Below are 21,387 nucleotides of genomic sequence, written 5' to 3'. Positions count from 1 at the left end.
CACCATATAGTATCCTCAAGATTCATTTTCCTTCAGAACAAAACAAAATGCAACAGAATCAATGAAAAACCACACACAAATCATGACAAACAACTAACGCGTAAAGACGAGAATCTAAGCAAGCAAGCATATCTAACAGGAGTTGCAGAATCATTGAAAGTGAGTCCATAGGCTGTGGAATCAGTTTGGAGTTGACATGAAGTTATCTACACTGTTTCAGGAGGCTGATGGTTGAAGGGTAATAACCGTTTTTGGACATGGCTATGTGGGACCCAAGGCTCCTGTACCTCCGTCCCAACGGTAGCCGCGAAAAGAGAGCTTTGCCTGGATGGTGGTGGTCCTTGATGATGGATGCTGCTTTCTTGTGGCAGCTCTCCTTGTAAATGCACTCAATGTTGGGGAGGGCTTTGCCTGTGATAGACTGGGCTGTATCCACCACCTTTTAAAGACTTTTCCATTCCTGGGCTTTAGGGGTTCCAGACCAGGCCATGATGCAACCAGTCAGGATACTCCCCATTGTGTATCTTACAGAAGTTTGTCAAAGTTTTGGATGTTATGCCGACTCTGCACAAACGTTTAAGAAAGTAGAGGTGCTGTTGCTTCATTATAATGATGTGCTTGAGTTGGCTGTGCTCCAGATTAGACCATCATCCATCTTCTTTAGCAGTACGTGTTTAGCAAGAATGTGATTTCAAAGGCCACCTCAGCAGTGGTCTTTACTGAGGTTCATCCTGAGCAGCATTCTCTCATCAATATCGAAGGAGTAAATGTACACTCTGCAAATAAAGTACATTTTAGGGCGGAAAACTTGAAAGCATTGATCATCCATTTATGGAAGCAATATCCCACTGGAATTTCTGACTGCATCAGAATCAGCAGGGAGTTATTTACAATACTGGCAGATTGAAGAGCCAGGATAAAGGGCTCCAGCTTTACACTTTCCCTGGCAAAAATCCAAACTGAATTTATCTGTACTACATTTACAGAAAGAATAAATTAAGCAGTCATTATCCATCCCTCTTTTTCTGTACTTGCGACAACAAAGCATTAGTGAATGTTTCAATCGGGGGAAAAAAACTGAGCTTGCAAATGTGACTTCAAATATGCGTACATTATTGTCAGGGCATGAGAAGAGCAAGGATTTTTAACAGAGGTCAGTATGATTTTATAATGCAGCTCCAAATAATTGTTTTAATTGGTTCTCTGAGCATTTGGTTCTGAATCATGACAGTTGGGTTACATTGCCTCAGTAAAGTTTAGACTTGGAGCCCTTCACTAAAAGCTGATTATTTCCAGCCAAAGAGCTTGCTTGCTATGTATGTTTTACACATAGACTGTCATTGTGGCAATGATTTTGTGATGTTATTTAATGAGCTACTTCACATTACAACACTATAAAATTTAAACATTTTTGACTGAATTAAAGTTCACTGCAATTGGTTGCAAGATGACACCATACAATTAGTGCCAAATTTGCTCTCATCTCTTATTTGTATACTACATTCCATGACATTTGAGTGGGGGGGGGGGCGGGTGGAGTCAACAAAGAAACAGAATTTGAGACTATCACAGAATTAAGAAATTATAGTAAAAGTAACACAATAATCTGGGAGAACCTACTGCTATTCTATTGATAATCTTATTTCCACTGCCATATAATGTAAACTTGTGTAAAGTGAACCAGTTTCTCTTCCTGCAGTATTATTTTAGGACTATATTATATATTCCTTTTCAACATTTAGAATGCTGATATAATCAGACACCTGCGGTAATCTTATAAAAGCCCTGAAAACCATATAGTTAGTGAAGGAAAAAGATAAAGCAGCAATAACAGAACTACTGTCTCCTTGTGTTAAAATTCTATTGAAAGGTACTTCTATTCATGCACTGGGTGTGGTATCATTGGTAATACCCATCCCCAACTGTTCTTGAGGTGAAGGGAGCCAGTTTCTACACAGTTGCAATCCTTACAATGAAAACTGAGCCATGGCAGAAGGATCTGGCCCACTATTGATGAAGAAACAAAAATATAATTCTTAGTCAGGATGGGTTGTTACTAGGAAGAACTTGAATGTAATTGCTGTCCAATATTTATGTTGCTTTACCCTTGGCATTACCATTTATTATGGCTAACTTTGAATATTATCTTTATTGTAAATCAATATGCGTCTGTATAAAGCACAATCTAAGGAGTTACAATCAATAGCAAACACAGTACATTTGTTGATGAACATTCCTGCTCCTGACAATATTGTGGAAGAAGTTTTGGTGCTAAAACAGTAATAATCCCCTTTGGAACTTTAGCATCAAAAGCCTGAATCTGAAGTAGTACCAAGCATACTAAGTAAACTGGTCAAAAGGTAGTTTCTGATCGCATTATCAATTTCACCTTGGATCAATCTATAGATTAGGTTTACTTGTCACATATACATTGAAACTTAGAATAAAATGTGCTGTTTGTATCAATGACTAGCACAGTCCAAGGATGTTGCCATGTTTCCAGCACCAATATTGCATGCCCAATAATTTACTAATCCTAACCCATAAGTCTTTGGAATGTGAGAGGAAACTGGAGCACCCAGAGGAAACCCACGTGCTCACGGGCAGAATGTACAAACTCCTTACGGACAGCAGTGGGAATTGAACTCGGCTCACTGGCACTGTAAAGCATTATGCTAACCTCTACACTACCCCACCTCACCTCTCTCAACTTGAAATGACTGAAAATAGACTGTTGGTGCAGTAATTGGGCAGGAGAGAGTTTTCTTTTGTGAAAAGCACATTTCTAGGCTATTTACCACTTCACCAGTCGGATACCAATGTTATAGCTATCGTGGAAGGGCACGGCTGATTCAGCAGCAGACTTCAGCACAACAGCAGGGACAGTGCCTGGCCCAATTGCCTTTGTTACGTCCGGTGTGCTCAGCTACTTCTTACTATCATATGGAATGGAACAAATTGAATTGGATGGAGACCAAATTTTGTGATGCTCAGGATTTTCAAGGGAAGACAGATGAATCAACAGCTTGACACTTATGGTTGCAAATGTTTCACCCTTGCCTTTTACATTTTCATGCTCGAGTTCTGTTTCATGCTCTGTTTCATACTTAGTTTAATTTTCAACCACCATTCACGCGTAGATATGTTTAATCTGACTTAATCATCGCAGAAAAGCTTAGCTGTGATAGTTGACCGTCTGTAGCCTCACCAGGTGGGTACCTGATAGTTCAGGGATGCCTATTGCTGCTCCTACAATGCTTTTCTGCATTGTTCATATAATCACCATTGGTTGAACAGTTTCCCATTTGTTCTTACAACTAACACCAGTCTCTCACAGGGTGCTTGATGGAGGTAACATGCAACATTGCAGTGAAAAAGATTTAAGAAGAGGAGTTGGGCTAATGATGCAGCCTTATTTAAGACAAATGCTCATGAAGAATGGATCAGTTTTATATACCCTGATCAATATCATAAAGCAAGTATAAACCGAATATCAATTTCTGTGGGCAGCTAAACTTCAGCAGTCCATTCCCATTCAGATTGATGGATTCAACAGTAAAGGCCATAAATGCAACTTGCAGTGGCTGATACAGCTCTCAGCACTTTTCTTGAAGTTGTGTGGTGAAGATCATGACCGCTAGGTCTCTGGGTGGATGGAAATCAGTGATTCGGTGAGTTACCTGTCAAGCACTGAAGGAGATGGCTGTGGAGGAAGCTTGGACTGTTGGACCAGCTACCACATGAACTTCACAGAGCAAGATCTTGATCCGACAGCAAGGGGGATAAAGACAACTGGAGACCAGTCTCTCCTGTATGGATATTTATACTTACATATAGGTCAGCATAAGTGTAGGTGGCTGCCCAATGTACACATATATGCATGTATTGTGGGCTTAAACACTTTTCACACCCTTCTTGCCTGCTCACCAGGTGCATAGGGTTCTGTATGGACACCTATGTATATGACCTCTCCTTTTAGCTATCCATCCTCCCTCTGGAACTGGATCCTTGACTTCCTCACCAGGAGACCACAGTCAGTGTGGATCAGAAGTAACACCTCCTCTTTGCTTACGATTAACACTGGCACACTTAGCCCACTGCCCTACTCTCTCTACACCCATCACAGTTCAAATGCCATCTATAAATTTGCCAATTACACAACTATTGTTGGAAGAATAACACATGCAAAATGATGGAAGGACTCAGCAGATCAGGCAGCATCCATGGAAATGAATAAACAGTTGACTTTTTGGCCCGCGACCCTTTCTCAGGATTGGAATGGAAGAGGGAAGATGCCAGATTAAAAAGGTGAGGGGAGGGGAAGGAGAGCTAAAAGGTGATAGGCAGGTGAGAAGAGGTAAGGGACCAGAGTGGGGAATAAAAGAAGGGGGGGGGGGGAATAACTTTTTTATGTTGGAGCAGCAATGAGAATTGAATTAAAAGATTTGGACAGTTCTGCTGTAGGCGGATGGAGCTTAGGGGTTCAATGAAGTGCTCTCCCAATTTATGACGGATCTCAGCATTGTAGAGGAGACCGCACCAGACACAATAGACGACTCCAGCAGATTTGCAGGTGAAGGATTGCCTCACCTAAAATGACTGGAGCCATGAATGGAGGTGAGGGAGGGGGTGAATGGGCAGGTGTATTGTTTGCAGCATTTCAGATGGTAACCAGGTGGTGTACAGGAGTGAGACAGATCAACTACTTAGGTGATGTCACAACAACCTTGCACCAAGGAATTGATTGTGGATTTCAGGAAGGGGAAGTCAAGGGAACACACATCAGTCTTCACTGAGGGATTAGCAGTGGAAAGGGTGAACAGGTTCAAGTTCCTTGATGGCAACATCTATCTTGTGCCCAATATATTAATGCAATTATAAAGAATGCATGACAACAGATTTATTTCATTATGAGTTTGAGAAGACTTAGTATTTCATGAAAGACTCTTTCAAATTTCTACAGTTGTACCTAGAGGACATTCTAACTGGCTGCATTACCATCTGGTATGGAGGGGCCACTGTACAGGATCGGAAAAAGCTGCAAAAAGTTAACTCAGCCAGCTCCTCAATGGGCACTAGCCTCTCCAGCATCAAGGAAATTTTCAAAAGGTGATGCCTCAAAAGGCGGCATCCATTATTAAGGAACCCCATCACCCAGGATGGGCCCTCTTCTCATTGGTCCCATCACGGTGGCGGTACAGGAACATGAGGACATACTCATGTTTCAGGAGCCCCTTCTTCCCTCCATCAGATTTCTGAATGGACAATAATCCATGTACTCTACCTCACTATGTTTTCATTGTTCACTCTCTTCTTACACTACTTATTTAATTTACATATTTCTTAATGTAATTTAGTTTTTTTTTTACATACTGCAATGTACTGCTACTGCAAAACAACAAATGTCATGACATATGACATTTCAGCGATACTAAACTGGATTCTGATCCTGAACTGCCTGCACAAGGCTCCAGCTACATGCCTCATCACACTGATCCCCAGAACCGGATTCTCCTGCCCCACCACATCTAACCGCAACAGCCCATAGCCTCCAGATCCTTAATGGCTGGTATCCATACTGAACACATCTGCACAATCAACAGTACCAGCCGAAGACACTCAGCTGGAAATGGTCCTAGTTCAGTTCTGTGTTGCAATAAATTTGTGGCAGTCTGACAAAAGTTAAGTAGTATTGTTTTGCTCCCAAGCATATTATCTAACGCAAATACAACATAAGCCTCGTGACCAAGCTTTCCCAAGATTACACTTCTGGCAGAAATTTCTTCCAACAAAGATTAATTACACAGTTATACATACAGTGTTTCACAGTTAATCTAACTGTTACAATAAGAGGCATCATAGTACTTTTATTTCTACTCCTGTAAACTCCAGGTCACCAGCACTTTCTGTGAAAATATTTTTCTCTATTTCCCTTCTAATGTTTCTACTAATTACTTTAAAATCTATAAATCCTTAGATTTTGACTCCTCTGCAAAGAGAAACAGGTCCACCTTCTCTTTTATGTATCCCAGCCCATCAAAATGTTATCCATTTAAATTAAGTCTCCCTGCAACCTTTTCTGTTTGAAAGAAAACAACATTAACTTATCCAATCTTCCCTCAAAGCAATAACTTTACACTCCTGGCAGCAGCTTTGTAAATCTCCTCTACTGCTTCTCTGTTGAAATCTCAAGCTGCAACCTTACCTGTGCCATGTACAGTACTGGCAAAACGTCACTGCTTTTAAATTCTAACCCTTGCATAATGATCGATAACAATTTGTGTGCTTTTTTTAAAATCAACTTGTCAGCTGGTTCTTCTGCTGTTAGTGATCTGAGCAGAAACACTGCAAGATTTCTTTGTTCCTCTACACATACTCAATTTCCTGCCGTTTATTGCAATCTGAAATATGAAAGGATGGAAGTTTACCATTTTATTTTATTGCTCCTTTTTATCTGCCTTTAGTTTGTTGAACAGTTGTGGAAATATTTTTGCTTGCATCTTATTGTTTGCATATGACCTATCAGCATGCCTTGTACTTCCTTTTATCACTCTCCTTCCCTTTGTCTAGGCGTATTCTTTATATGGTTCTTCTTCACAGAGACTTTCTAACTTTGAAACTTTTTCAGCAACCCACAATTAACCCCTGAGTAAGCCATTTAAACTTATTCCAAATCTTTTGTCATTCTGCAATTAATTGTAGGTTTTTCGTATCTTTTGGCTCTAACAATTTAAAGTTTATAATGTTGTTTATTCCCAGACCTTCAATTTGCAGGCCCTCTCTTGCTGACCTTTTAATTCTCTTCAGCTACATGACTGCTCTTTCTCTTCAAAGATTTTCGCAGAGTGCTTTTAGTCCTTCCATTAATTTGTTCGGTTCCTGCTCAATATCCATTTCTCCCCATTGTAAAGCATTCAGAGACATTTATAAGTTATTAAATACTTCATATGCACTCATTGTCTTGAATTTCCCTAACTGTTACATTTCTGACAGTGTTATGTGAACTCTGCCCTTCAATGGTCAGTCAAGGTTAATTGTATGTACTTTGCTGATCAGGTGACTGAGCAAAGTGCTGGTTTCAACAGGTTATTCATGTTAACTGAAAGACTTAAGTAGGAAAAAATGCAAAGAGGATTTACAATGAAAGTTTCCTTTTGTTATTCTTTCCCTTAGAAGTAATCAGCTGTAATGAAAGGAGTACTGAAATTAGTGCAGCATTGCGTTCTTATCCACTGATTGTTTTAAATGTTTCTCTGTTCTGTAATACCTAGTTTTTTTCCGAGTAATCAGCTTACAACACTTTAAGTGGGCGGATAGCATTAATGCAACTGGGATCAAAGTAATAGATGGGTTTCAGCCTGAAAGGTCGACTGCTTATTCCCCTTCATAGATGCTGCCTGACCTGCTGAGTTCCTCCAGCATTTTGTGTGTGTTGCTCCGCATTTCCAGCATCTGCAGAATTTCTTGTGTTTATGATATTATTGTAAATATGGCATGTGTTAAAGCAGCACTTCAATACACCACAACCCAAAACATTCTGCTGCTGTTTGTGGAATTCAATGTTCCAATTACAAATGTTGGTCAGTTCTGTTTTGCTCAGTTAGAGGATTACGAGTAGAAATAAAGTCTATGATCTTGGACTCCTGACCTCACAGCTACCTTGTTATGATACAGACAGAGTCATAGAACACTAAAGCACAGAAACAGGCCCCGTTGACCCATCTAGTCCATGCCAAACTATTAACCTGCCTAATCTCATCAATATGCACCAGGACCATTGTTTTCCATTCCCCTCCTATCCATGTACCGGTACTTATCCAAATTTCTCGTAAACGTTGACCCTGCATCCACCACTTCCACTGGCAGCTTGTTCCACACTCTCACCACCCCTCATGTTCCCCTTAAATATTTCACCTTTCACTCTTCACCTATAACCTCTAGTTCTAGTCTCACCCAACCTCAGTGGAGATTTTTGTGTGCCTCTATCAAAACTCCCCTCATTCGCCCACACTCTAGGGTAGTGGTCAGCAACCTTTTTAAGCCCAAGATCCCCTACCTCGGCCTTAGTGAAAGGCAAGATCGACCTACTAAATCAATTAGTCACACGCATGCGCCCTGGGCAGAAAAGACTGGAAGTAAAATCCCGCAATCTGGAAGTAGAAATAATGTATGTACACCCGGGGTCACCACCCTTTTTTGCACCGCGGACTGGGGTTTAATATTGACAATATTCTTGTGGATCGGTCGACCGGGGGGGGGGGGGGGGGGGGGGGGGGATGTTAAACACGACCGGAATACAGCGATACTCGAAGCAGGTTCCTTATGTCCAGTTTATTCCGCAATTTAGTTTACGTGGCTCTCAGCACTTAGCTTCTGTCCCGCTTGCTCATGTTTTTTCCGCTGAAAAAACTCAACAGATTTGTCTTTAAGTGCAGGGTGCTTGGACTCAGGGTACCAAAGCAGTTTTGAGGGCTTTATTAGACAGCCTCTGGGCCCGAACTCCAGCCTCCGACCTGCCACCGGATGCCTTGGTCAGGTGCGGCTGGTTTGGGTGGGGTGAGAGGACAAGGTGAGGGCCGGAAGTTCCCGTACCGGGGCCGCGGCGGTAGCAGTCTGGAGAAAGCGACTCGACCGAGTGAGGAGTGCAACAGGGTGCGCACCCGCCCCACCCCCCCCCCCCCCGTAGGATCTATCAGCCAACAAAAGTTTGTCTCAAGGGATGACTTTCAGTAGATCGCAGTGAGGTAGCTGCTCTGCTACTTATGAAACCCTGAGCCCAAATTAGGTCATCTGCGAATATTTTAGCATCGGGTTCCCCAAGAACATTCGGTGTGCTAAGCAGGTTTAGAGGCAGCGCCCTCTGTCCACGCTCCAGGCCAGTAGTAATGGTATATCCCACCGGCCACGCGAGGCGGCCGGTTACCTGAGGCCAACCAGTGATCCCTGGCGCAAGAGTATCACTGCGTTTAGGCAACTGATGACCTCGTGTGCGTTCAAGTTCAACAGTGGGCATGACAGGGATTGAGGAAAGGTGCAGCTGATTCATACCATTTCATATCACCAAATCATATCGTTTCCTCCTGGCCCAGTAGTTGGGGACCACTGAAGTACACTGTAGTGCAGGGCGGGGGAGCTACACACATGCGCACTGGGCAGAAAGAACAAAACTAAAACCCCGCAACCCGGAAACAAACTCTCAACAGTATTTGTGTATTTATTTTCCTTTTTTTTGGGATCTACTGGGAAAGTCTTAAAGATCGACCAGTCAATCGCGATCGACGGGTTGGCGACCACTTCTCTAGGGAATAAAGTCCTAACTTAATTCAACTTTTTCCTGTCACTCAGGTCCCAGCAACATCCTTGTAAATTTTCTCTGCATTCTTTCAATCTTATTGATATCTTTCCTATGAGCAGGTGATTAGAACGGCGCACGATCCTACAAATTAGGCCTCACCAACACCTTCAGCATAACATTCCAATTCCTGTACTCAACACTTGATCTTGCAACCTACTGTTCAGCCACACTGCATTTTCTCTTTTCACTGTTACACTTAATTCTGCATTTTATTGTTTCATAAAATTGCACTGTGTAATGATTTCATTTGAATGAACAGTATGCAAGATAAGCTTTTCACTGTATATCAGTTCATGTGATAATAATAAACCAATTCCAACTGGGAAATGCAATACTTGAAAATCCAACTCTCTGCATACACATCGGAGCTAGGACATGATCCGTAATAGTTTAACCCCCTCCGAATTGTAGTCATCAGTGACTCAAAACAATGCATGAGGGAAATGTGGAAGATAAAAGACATGAATAGCAGCCATCAAGTTAAGTTGAAAAGCACAGTAACTGCAGACGTTAAAATCTAAAATAAAAACAGAAACACAGAGCAGGTCAGGCTGCATCTACGGGATGAAAGGTAAGTTAACATTTCAGGTCAACCTTTCATTAACTTTATTTTATTTCTCTTTCTGCAGATATGGTCTGACCTGCTAAGTGTTCCCAGCATTCTCTCTTTATATTAGTCAAGCTAAGGTTGCTTGATCTGCTCATTACGTACACAATTACATTACACATACTGTTGACATTGGCAATGTGAAGATGTATTATCTAACATGCAGCTGCCTGATATTTGCTACCATGTACATCAAGCAGCCATACTGAGGCTCTATTAATCTTTAGTGCTGCCTCCTCTTCAGTTACCAACTACAAGATCAGTAAAGTTGTTCCTCTACTTCCTTGCTCTCTTGTCCTGCAAGGAAAGGCAGATGAGATCCATGAGGGAAAATGCTACTTTTCACAGGTTGGTTGGGGAGAACTTCAAGGTGACTCTGAGGAAGCAGCCTCCCACACTAAGGACGAGCATTCTTATTCATGGAAGCTTGGGTAGATGCAGATTTGAGGAAGTGCAGAGACAGAAAAAGATGGTGCTTTGCAAGGAAAACTGGTGTGGGATGTGTGTGTCACATTGTAAGGAGACCAATGCTGCCTCTGTTCCTGTCGTGTTTCTATTTAACCACCTCGTGCAATGAATCCTGCTGATCAATCATGCCTCCAGTCATATCTTCCCAATGTCCCTTACAGACTTCTTCCTTTCACAGCTGGAAGAAAGACCAAACAAATCCCACCGTCATATCCAGGAAGGTACAGGAAAAGTGAGGCTAGACTTCTTTCCACGGTAAAAATTCTTCTTTACAGCTCCTAACGTTTCAGCTCACTTACAAAAAGGAAGATATTTCATACACTGAAAATAAACAGATGACAGTAATGCTCAGCCAGAAGGCAACGTACCTGGTGAACTGTTTTGATGAAAGGTCACTGGCCTGAAATGATTTATGCACAGATTCTAAATGGCTTCTTCAATGCTTCCAAGATTGTCTATTTTTGTTTCAAATTAAATGCTGGCTGTGCCTCTTAAATACTTAGTTTGTTGGATGTGGACTATCGTCATGCATGCTGATATTCACTGTACAGGAATCAGAATCAGGTTTAATAGCACCAGCATGTGCCATGAAATCTGAATCCCAAGAATCAGATGTTTAGAGAATATCTTAATTCAGTTGCCCAGATAAGTCAGCAGAGCGACTGATATTCATATGGATATTTAACAAAATGTGCTTTTGATGGCAGTTTGGGGATTTTATTCTCAACTTTGGTGGATGCCAGATGCAAAGTGTCACTGATTACAAAAAGCAGAAGTGACTCATTAGTATAGGTCAAAGAGCTTTGTAAGATTTACACCATCGTAATAGTTATGTTTCATTGGAACTCATCATCCAGTTCTTGCAAAAGCTGATCAGAAACATTTTCCTCTGATGGGGAAGAATGTCATTCTATTTTTAGATATAAACACCTACCTCAAAATTGACTGGCAAGTTTCGCTTCAAAGCAATCTCAAACACCAAGCTGATTTCGGACTTGTTTATATCTGCATCCTCTTCTCCTTCTTTTGAAATTTCATCAGTCTACAGTATGAAAAAATAAAAAAAAGTTATATCATTGTTTCCTGTGCTTTATCTTAAAAAAATATGAGGGTAAAATTTACTTAGTGTAAATGACTGGTGATGAAAACCAAAATTTTACACCACTGCCCCCCGCTGACATCCTGTTAAATTCCAGCTTTTGCTGATCCAAATATGCAAGTTACTAATATAAAGAAAAAATCCTCACCTCCAAAAATCTAAAAAAGAGGGTGGCATGGCTTTACCTAACTTTCGCTTATATTACTGGGCAGCTAATATACGTTGTGCTGCCTTCTGGTCTTTCTTCCACGGTCAACCCGAGTGCCCTAACTGGGTGGCAATGGAGTTGAGCTCCACTAAAGAATTATCTATATCTGCACTTCTTGGCTCTGCACTCCCTAGCAGTCTGCCCAGATCAATAGCTAATCCTCTGGTTAGACACACTTTGCGTATATGGGCTCAGTTCAGGAAATGCTATGGTTTCCAGGGGTTTTCCGTTTCTAGACCTGTCGCACATAATCACCTTTTTTTACCTACTACGTACGATTCAGCATTCCATGTTTGGTACAGGAAGGGCATTAGATGTTTTGAAGATCTCTTCATTGATAATCGCTTCGCTTCTTTTCAGCAGCTCTCCGTTAAGTTCAACCTGCCTAACGTTCACTTTTTCAGATATCTCCAAATCCAACACTTTACTGCTCCTTTAATTCCTAACTTTCCTGAAATGCCTGCGAAAATGCTATGGACCTATTTCTTTCCATTAATCCACTAGGTAAAGGTTTAATCTCAATTATCCGAGATAAACTAGCAGCCTTACGACGGGCCCCTGTGGATAAAATTAAAATGGCCTGGGAGCAGGATTTAAATATCTCCTTATCTGAGGAGAGCTGGGACTCAGTTCTCAAATCGGTTAATTCAACCTCCCTTTGTGCTCGCCATTGCCTCTTACAGTTTAAGATTGTTCATAGAGCCCATATGTCTAAATCTAAACTATCTCGATTCTACCCTGGCATTAGTCCGCTCTGTAATAAATGCAAGAGGGGCGTGGCCTCTCTCATCCATATGTACTGGTTCTGTCCTAGCTTGGAGAAATTCTGGAAAGATGTCTTCACTACATTATCGGGTATTCTGAATCAGCACCTAGAACCTAACCCCTTAATTGCTCTGTTTGGTTTTTGGGGCGAGACAGATTTATGTCTGGGTCCGACCAAATGCCGAATACTATCCTTTGCCTCTCTCCTGGCGAGACGCTTGATCCTCCTTAGATGGAGAGATGTTGCCCCGCCCACTCATGCGCAATGGCTTAACGACATTATGGCCTGCTTGGTCCTCAAAAAAATTCATTATTCAGTTCTTAATTCGGATCTAAAGTTCCATAAGGTCTGGGGACCTTTTATCGAGTACTTTCATAACCTTCCTCTTGACTAGGGATTTTTTTTCTTTTTTTTTCTCTTCTTTTCGGTCCCTTGCTTTCAGCTCCCTTTTTTTTTCTGGTAGTAGGCATTATTATCCTCTGTTGCTAAGTGTATTCACAGTCTGGGAGTTTGACTGTCTGGACTTATACTCTTTATACTGTGTGGTGGTTGGTCTGGAGTTGTTTTTTTCTTGTGTTTTGGGGCTTGGGGAGGATACTAAGCTCACTTGTCTTTAATTTAGGTGCTTTTTTGTTAAATTCTCTTCCTTTGTAGCATATTGTTATTGTATGCTTAATCTTGCACTGTATTAATGCTCCTCATTGGGATTTGGGGTTTTTAATTTTGTAAAATGTTTTGAAAAACTAATTAAAAAAAAATTTTAAAAATCCTGAGAACACTACAGAAATAATGAATAAGTTGTACCTTTATTACCTTCCTGTGCGTGCTCAATAAGTAGATCCCAACATTTCTAAAAATGTTGAATGTGATTTTCTAATCCAACCAGATACACTAGTGTGGAACTAAGTATGTGCTGTACTGACAGTGGCAATATCATTTTGAATTAACACACAGGATGTTATATAGGAGTCTGCAATTGAAACTAATCAACATTTCTAATATGAACAGGAATTATGATTACTTTGTGTTTTCCAACACTAACAGTCAAACCAAAAAGAGGACATTAGAAACAAGTAAGTCATTCTGTCCTTCCAACACCATATCACAAAATCATGCCTGAATCACTGATTGAATCACAACAAAGAGAAAAGCTGCAGATGTTGGAAATCCGAGCAACACACACAAAATGCTGGAGGAACTCAGCAGGCCAAGCAGCATGCTGCCTGGCCTGTTGAGTTCCTCCAGCATTTTGTATGTATTGCACTGCTTGGGTCAACTCCAGTTTCCTGCTTAACTCTCATGCCCCCTCTTTTGCCATTAGTCCTAAAATTTATCTTAGCCTTCAATATATTTAACTCAGCATCACTGCTCTTCAGAATAAAAAAAATCTGAAGATTCACAACACCCAGAGAAGAAAATTTTGTGAAGCTTCAGTCTTAAATGTTTGTCTCCATATCCTGAGATTATGTTCCCTAATTGCAAGTTTACCTCCTTCCAGAGAAAGGATCATTACAGCATCTAATGTGTTAAGCCACCTCAGAATCTTATGTTTTTAAAAGACCATGTTTTATTCTATTAGCTTTATTTGTCACATGCATGTTAAAACACAGCGATATGTGTCATCTGTGTCAAATCATCAAGGATTGTGCTGGGCTTCCGACACCAACATAGCATGCCCAAAGCTCACTAACCCTAACCCAAATATCTTTGGAACGTGGAAGGAAACCGGAGCACCCGGAGGAAACACATGCAGTCAAAGGGAGAACGTACAGACTCCTCACAGAAAGCAGCAGGAACTATAATAATGTTACACTAACTAGTATACTGCCATGCTGCCTAATTGAGCCTTCAGTAAAGGTCAATTGTTCTTCTCAGCAACTCTTTCACTCACATTTATTGAGCCAAGGAAAATACACCTCTCATTAAATGGCCTTGAATTTAACCAATCATAGCTGGACAAAGGCCATTTTTGAGCTCCATTCCTCACAAAGTGGCCAGCATTCCATTTGCCTTCCTAAGCTCCATGCCAATTTGGTATTTTTTGCACCACGATATCCAGCTCCCTCTACATACTCACATTCATTAGTTAAAGACTATTAGTTAATTATTATACAGCTTCTTCATTTCTTTTGAGATATAGTTACAGCTATACAAGCTTGGTCAGACCCCACTTGGAGTACTGTGTTCAGTTCTGGTCACCTCACTACAGGAAGGATGTGGATACTATAGAGAGAGTGCAGAGGAGATTTACAAGGATATTGCCTGGATTGGAGGGCATACCTCATGAGAATAGGTTGAGTGTACTTGGCCTTTTCTCCTTGGAGCAATGGAGGATGAGAGGTGCCCTGATAGAGGTATATAAGATGATAAAGGGCGTTGATGATGTGGATAGCCAGAGGCTTTTTCCCAGGGCTGAAATGGCTAACATGAGAGGGCATAGTTTTAAGGTGCTTGGAAATAGGTACCGAGTGGATATCAGGGGTAAGTTTTTATTTTTATTTTTTTTTTTAAAACACACAGCAGTGGGTGCCTGGAATGCACTGCTAGTAGCGGTGGTGGAAGTGGATACAACAGGATCTTTAAGAGCCTCTTACATGGAGCTTAGAAAACTAGAGAGCTATGCACTAGGGAAATTCTAGGTAGTATCTAGAGAAGGTTACATGGTAGGCACAACATTGTGGGCTGAAAGGCCTGTAATATGCTGTAAATTTCTATGTTCTATATCATCGTCGCTATCTCTCGAAGGCGAGGATGATGGTCTTCTTTGCATTTCCAGAGCAAAGATGCCTGTGCATGTATTTGTTTAATGTGTACTTGATGTTGTACTCCAAGAAGCACACGATACTTCACAAATCAACCAATTCCAATGGCATGGAAACCACGACAATTGGAGCTGATGGATTTGTTGCAGCCTTCATAGCCATTGAGTTTGAAGTAACTTCGTCCGTCTGTTCCACTGTTGAGGTCTTGGTTAGATTGTTCTTTGTCAGGGTCCTCACTCTTAACCTTACCGCCATGGGTGACCCTACCAGGAGCATAGCTCCAAACGGCATCGCTCTCGGGATCACAGGACCACACAAGCTTGTCCACCACGACAAGGTGACAATCCATGGAGAAGTATGTTCTATATATGGCTCTGATGAAGCAGTAGGGAACTTTGAGTCTTCAGATAAGAAAGTCAACAATTACTAAACACACTTCATTTGGAAGATGACTAAATCTTCATTTAGGAACTGACTGCCGGAAACATAGCTACTAAAGGCAGAGGCCATTACGTTTTGCAACTACCAGGCATCACACTTAAAAAATCTAGTGAATTTATTCACCATTTCTCATCTTTATTCATTATAAGATTTTACAATTTACCTGAAATTGTGCCTATTTTTAAACTCCAAATATGTTTACTTTCAAAAGTTTTTTCAATGGGTTTCCTGGCTATTTGTTAAATTAGGCAACATACCAAAAATGCTGGAGGAACTTAGCAGTCAGGCAGCATCCATGGAGCCAAATGAACATTTAATATTCCTCCTGATGTGGGTCTCAGGTTTATCTCCATGGATGCTGCCTCACCTGCGGAGTTGTTGCATCATTTTGTGTATGTTGCTCTAGAATTCTAGCATCTCTTGTGTTGCTAAATGAGGCACTGTCCTGATCGGTTTGCCTCATTCATTATTCCATTCACTTTTGCAGGAAAACATGACTGCTTCCATTTGACGTCTCCACATTTGACTAAATATGGAACACAAAATGAATACAAATGATAATCAAGAGAAATTCTCCAGCTCTGGGGCATAGAGTACCAGGACTCCTACACACAAGGACCATGATCTGAAAAAAAAATTCTAAGAGAAAAGTAAGTTGGCTGTTGCACAACTACGCAGAACAGAATAAATCCAAGTGCAAGTCAAGAGGAACTAATCCAAGAAAATGAACATAAAATTATATTTTTTAAAATTGTCAAAATGCTGTCACTACTATGTATGTAGTTGAGTTTAATTACACGACATGGCAGTTGCACAATAAGTGGACCTAACCTATTTGGTAAAGTCTGCAAGAAGCACTGTAGTTGCTGCTAACACAACTGTTTACAAATACAGGGACACATTTTTTCCCTCAACCTTGTTGCATTTCAAACTCTCAATCAAACCAAACAGATGAACATGTAGTTTTGAGTGACTGGGAAGTTCTAATTGGTGTCATTAGCATTCCGGGCCAGTGACTTCAGCTGGAAAAAGTATAATTGTATTATTTCAGTGGAGAAATCAGTGACAAGGTGAGGGTTATTGTCCATCCCTGATTGCCCTGGCTGTTGTAATTGTAGGGCCTGCTAGGTAATTTCAGAGGACACTGAAAAGTCAACCATTTCGTTAGATGTGGAGTCATATGTAGACCAGAAAAGGCAAAGGCAGCAGATTTTCTCCCATGCATGTTATGAGAAATGTTTGAAAATATAGCAATTTACCAATGACTAGATTTAAAATAAATTAAATTCTACAGTTCTCTGGACTGTAAGGCTGGGTCTCTGGCAAGTGACATTTATTATGCATATTTATTCCCCTAAGAGGATGGTTTACTTTAACGAAGAACGCTCTCCCTGTACCCCCTTAAAATTAAATATCCAGTCATTCACATTACTGTTAAACAAAAATGTGCCTTTAAGCCAAACAACGTTGGAGGCTGGCAAGAAGTCACAGTGGAAGGGAGTAGGGGTCACTATAATCTGTGGAACTCATCCTCCAAAAAGTCACTGCTTCAAAAGGTGAGCAGGAAATTGACAGAAAGAAAATATCACTTCAAAGAATGCTATTCTTTGATACCATGCAAAGAAAGCCTTGGGCATGATCTTTGTTCTGTACTGATTGTATCAGTAATTAGTTGCTTAATTCTCCTCCTGAGAGCTAAGATTGAAAATTTTCATACTAAAGTTTGTCAGAAGAACAGCAGGCCGTAGTTTCTGGCAGTAAGGTAGCTAATTTCAGAAAGATATAGCTTCAGTAGAGTTGCTGGAGATTAAAAAGCAAGAGAGACAAGGGAATATGGTGGCATGTCAATAATACTACTGATTCCCCCAGAACTGAGTGCTTTCATGATGCTGGCGTCAAAGATAGGCAAAATATTTTTAACAACTGTTGCATAATTTAACTTCTTTTAGCTAATACTGACAGCAAGACACTAATATCTGGCTTCTGAAGATTCGTAGCTAGCTATTGCAATGTACTGAGCAATGATGTTATTTTAACAGACATCACACCTTTTTTTATACTCTACTCCAGAGAGTTATACAATTTTGAATGTTTACTGCTGATTAACAAGCTACTTTACAACTCCAGCCAAAAATGTCTTCAATCACCTAATTTACTCAGCACACAGCATATTGTTAATGCACACAGTCTTCTTTGGTGGCATATTTGCTGAAATGTATGTTGAAACTTCTTTTAAAAGAAAGATAACCATCTAGTCATCTGTTGAGCAATATGAACAAAAATGTGTGTGTAGCTGTTAGAATAATAACTTGTTTTTAAAGACAATATTAAATGATTAAATAAAGCCGATGAGATTACAGTAATGCTATTATAAAAATATTAATACATCTCAGATAGTACAGCACAGTGTTACCAACTGGCAGGACAATTAAATGAAAGCAATTAATAGATTTGGATACAAGAAATACAATTAAAAATTACACATGGCCTTGTTATTTCAGATATTAATTATTCGATATGTCAAACCTGAGACTACATTTGATGGCATATTCTGATTCTCAAATGAACTTAGCTTGCTGGATATACTCAAGGAGAAAATGCATATTTCTAACCATGTCAGCAGGCTTGTGCTGGTGGAAGAACTAACTTATGTAGTTTCAGAACAAATTATGGACATGCACCCGGACCATAGCCCTCCATACTCCTACCATCCATGTACCTATCCAAACTTCTCTTGAATGTTGAAATCAAGCTTGCATGCATTACTTGCGCTGGCAGATCATTCCACACTCTCACAACCCTCTGAGTGAAGTTTCCCTTCATGTTTCTTCAAAGAATTCCACCAGATTTATCAGGCAAGATTTCCCCTTAAAGAAACCATAATGACTTTGGCCTATTTTAGCACATGCTTCAAAATATTCCATAACCTCCAGTCAAGATGGCACCAGTGAAAACATTTTCTCGAGCAACAACTTTCAGATAGCCAATCTCTTCAATTACTTCACTTTCTCTACATCTTCAGCTTGTTCTTTTTGTCTTGACTGTGTTACAGAAACTGTTGGAGCCTGTGATACGCAGTTTGGAATTCAATCGAATGACCTAGCAAGAACACAAGCTGCTTTGTAGAAAAGATCAGAGAAGAGGTGGGGAGTCATGAACAACTCTATTTCGAAGTGTCAAGGAAGATGTGAATGCAGAGGAGGTCAGCAGTCACTCTCAACGGAGGCCACGGGCTCAGTAGCCGGGTCTGCAGTGTTTGTGTTTGGACCCGGCGTGGTGGTCGCTCTTCGTGGAAGGACTGAGTACGTGCAGCCACTCTCCCTCAAAGCTGATGGGAGAAGTTTGCGATCTGCTAAGATTTATGTGAATATTGGACTCTACTTTCTATTGGTCTCCTTCAGTTTTCCGTGTTTTCTTGCTTGTCACTGATTGGCAGCTGGGCAAAATATTACTTTTTATGCGAGGAAGAAGTTGGGAATTTGGCATCCGATATTCTTATTGGTGTTTTTCTGTGTGGGTGAATCTGTTAGTTTTTGTGTGACAGAGAAGGGTTTGGGGGTTTTGATGCTATTGTCGCTGTTGTTCTCTGCAAGGAAGGGGTTGAGGGATTTTATGCCATCATTACTGTTTTTTGTGAGAGTATTGGGGCTTTGGGGTTTATGAGGGTGACTGGTTAGTTTTTTGTGTGAGCTAGGTACAGGGGATTTGGGGGTTTGTAAGTTTTGTTTCTGTATTGTTGTGGGGGAGTGATGGCTTTTCTTTTCAACAACTCACATGGGTTTTCTGTATTTCATGCCTATCTGGAAAAGACAAATATCAGAGTTGTATTTTACATGCATACCTTGACAATAAAACCCACCTTTGAACCTCATCCTTAATAAATGACTCCAACATCTTCTCAACCACAGAAGTCAGGTCTATAATTTCCTTTCCTCTGTCTCCCTCTCTTCTTAAAATCTGCAGTGACATTTGCAATTTCCCTCACCTTAATGATTCTTGAAAGATCATTACTAATGCCTCCACAATCTCTTCAACTACCTCTTTCAGAACCCTGAGGTGATTAATCTACCTTCATAACTTTCACCTTCCAAAGTACCTTCTCCTTAGAGCAACGATACTCACTTCTAGCCTACTGCTAGTGTCTTTCATAGTGAAGATTTACAGAAAATAGTTATAAACTTCCCCCACTATTAAATTTGGCTCCCATTACTACCTCTCCAGGGACATTTTCCAGCAATCCAATATCCACTCTCACCTCTTTTACTCTTTTATATATTGAAAAAGCTTTTAGTATCCTCTTTGATATTATTGGCTAGCTTCCATTCATATTTCATCTTTTCTCCCCTTACGGCTTTTTGGTTGTTTTAATTGTTTTTTTAAAAAGCTTCCCAAACATGTAACACCCCACTAATTTTTGCTATATTATACGCTCTCTCTTTTGCTTTTATGCTGTCTTTGACTTCCCTTGTCAGCCACGGTTGCTTTATCCTCCATTTAGAATACTTCATCTTTGAGATTTTTCTATCCTGTGCCATCTAAATTGTTCCCAGAAACTTCAGCCATATTTTTTCTGCCATCATCCCTGTTAGTGTACCCTTCGAATCAGCTTTGTCCAGCTCCTCTCTCATGCCTCTTTAATTCCCTTTACTCTACTGTAACACTGACACATTTAGCTTTACCCTCTCCCTCTCAAACTGCAGGGAGAATTCTATCACTGCTTCCTAAGGGTTCTTTTACCTTAAGCTCCTTAATCAAATTTGGTTCATAACACAGCACCCAGTCCAGAACTGTCTTTCCCCAAGGGGGGCTGAACCACAAGCTGCTCTTAAAAAGCCTCTTGGGACCCAGCACCAAGGTGATTTTCTATCTCCTATTGTAACTTGCACTCCACATCCCGGCTACAATATGGAGGCCTGTATATAACACCCAGAATATTTTTACCTTTGCTGTTTCTTAACTCTGTCCACAAGAATTACACATCTTCCGATCCTAAGTCACTTCTTTCTAAAGATTTGATTTCTTTTTTTTTTAAACCAACAGAGCCACCTCTGCCTGCCTGCTTGTCCTTTCAAAACAATGTGTAACCTTGGATGTTAAGCTCCCAACCACAATCTTCCTTCAGCCACAACTCAGAGATCCACATCATACCTACCAATCTCTAACCGCACTACAAGATCATCTACCTCATTCTATGCATTCAAATATAACACCTTCAGTCCTATATTCATCATCCTTTTTGAGTTTGGCCCCTTGTTATACTTTAACTCCTTGCTATACTTTAATCCATTCCAGTGACTACAATTTTGCTCTATCATCTGCCTTGTCTTGCCTCACAGACTTGCTACAAACTGCATCTAGTTGCATACCAACTGCTCCATCCTCAGCCCTATCATTCCAGTTCCCATCCCTCCTGCCAAATTAGTTTAAACCCTCACCAACAGCTTTAGCAAACCTGTCCGAGAGGATTATTAGTTCTCCCTTGAGTTGAAGTGCAACCTGTCTTTTTCTACACAGGTCATAGCTTCCCCAGAACAGATTCCAATGATCCAGAATTCTGAAACCCTGCCCCCTGCCAACTCCTCAGCCACACATTCATCTGCCAAATCATCCTATTCTTATTTATCTTCGCTGGCACATGGCACAGGCAGCAATTCAGATTACTGCTCTGGAGGTCCTGCTTT

The 21,387-nt window shown here is 40.7% G+C and overlaps 1 protein-coding gene and 1 long non-coding RNA gene across 9 annotated transcripts in view; one reads left to right on the top strand and one right to left on the bottom strand.

Annotated features, from left to right (window-relative positions):
* Window positions 1-21,387, bottom strand: part of stau2 (staufen double-stranded RNA binding protein 2) — a 313,804-nt gene that overhangs the window by 155,930 nt on the left and 136,487 nt on the right. For all 8 annotated transcript variants that reach the window (XR_012098305.1, XM_073040402.1, XM_073040452.1 and 5 more), the window contains one exon: window positions 11,365-11,472. Coding sequence is in view for 7 of the 8 variants with exons in the window: in XM_073040402.1 (XP_072896503.1) it covers window positions 11,365-11,472 (108 nt within the window). In the remaining variant the exon portion in view is untranslated. The remainder of the gene's footprint in view (window positions 1-11,364; window positions 11,473-21,387) is intronic.
* LOC140725250 (uncharacterized) lies at window positions 1,041-19,492 on the top strand. The gene is made up of 3 exons (XR_012098307.1): window positions 1,041-1,153; window positions 16,194-16,356; window positions 18,759-19,492. It is a non-coding gene; the product is annotated as an uncharacterized lncRNA (long non-coding RNA).

Source organism: Hemitrygon akajei, chromosome 1, assembly GCF_048418815.1.
Source record: "Hemitrygon akajei chromosome 1, sHemAka1.3, whole genome shotgun sequence".
Classification (NCBI taxonomy): Eukaryota; Metazoa; Chordata; class Chondrichthyes; order Myliobatiformes; family Dasyatidae; genus Hemitrygon; species Hemitrygon akajei.
Note: the sequence above shows the minus strand (reverse complement) of the source record. Positions and strands in the feature narration are given on the sequence as shown.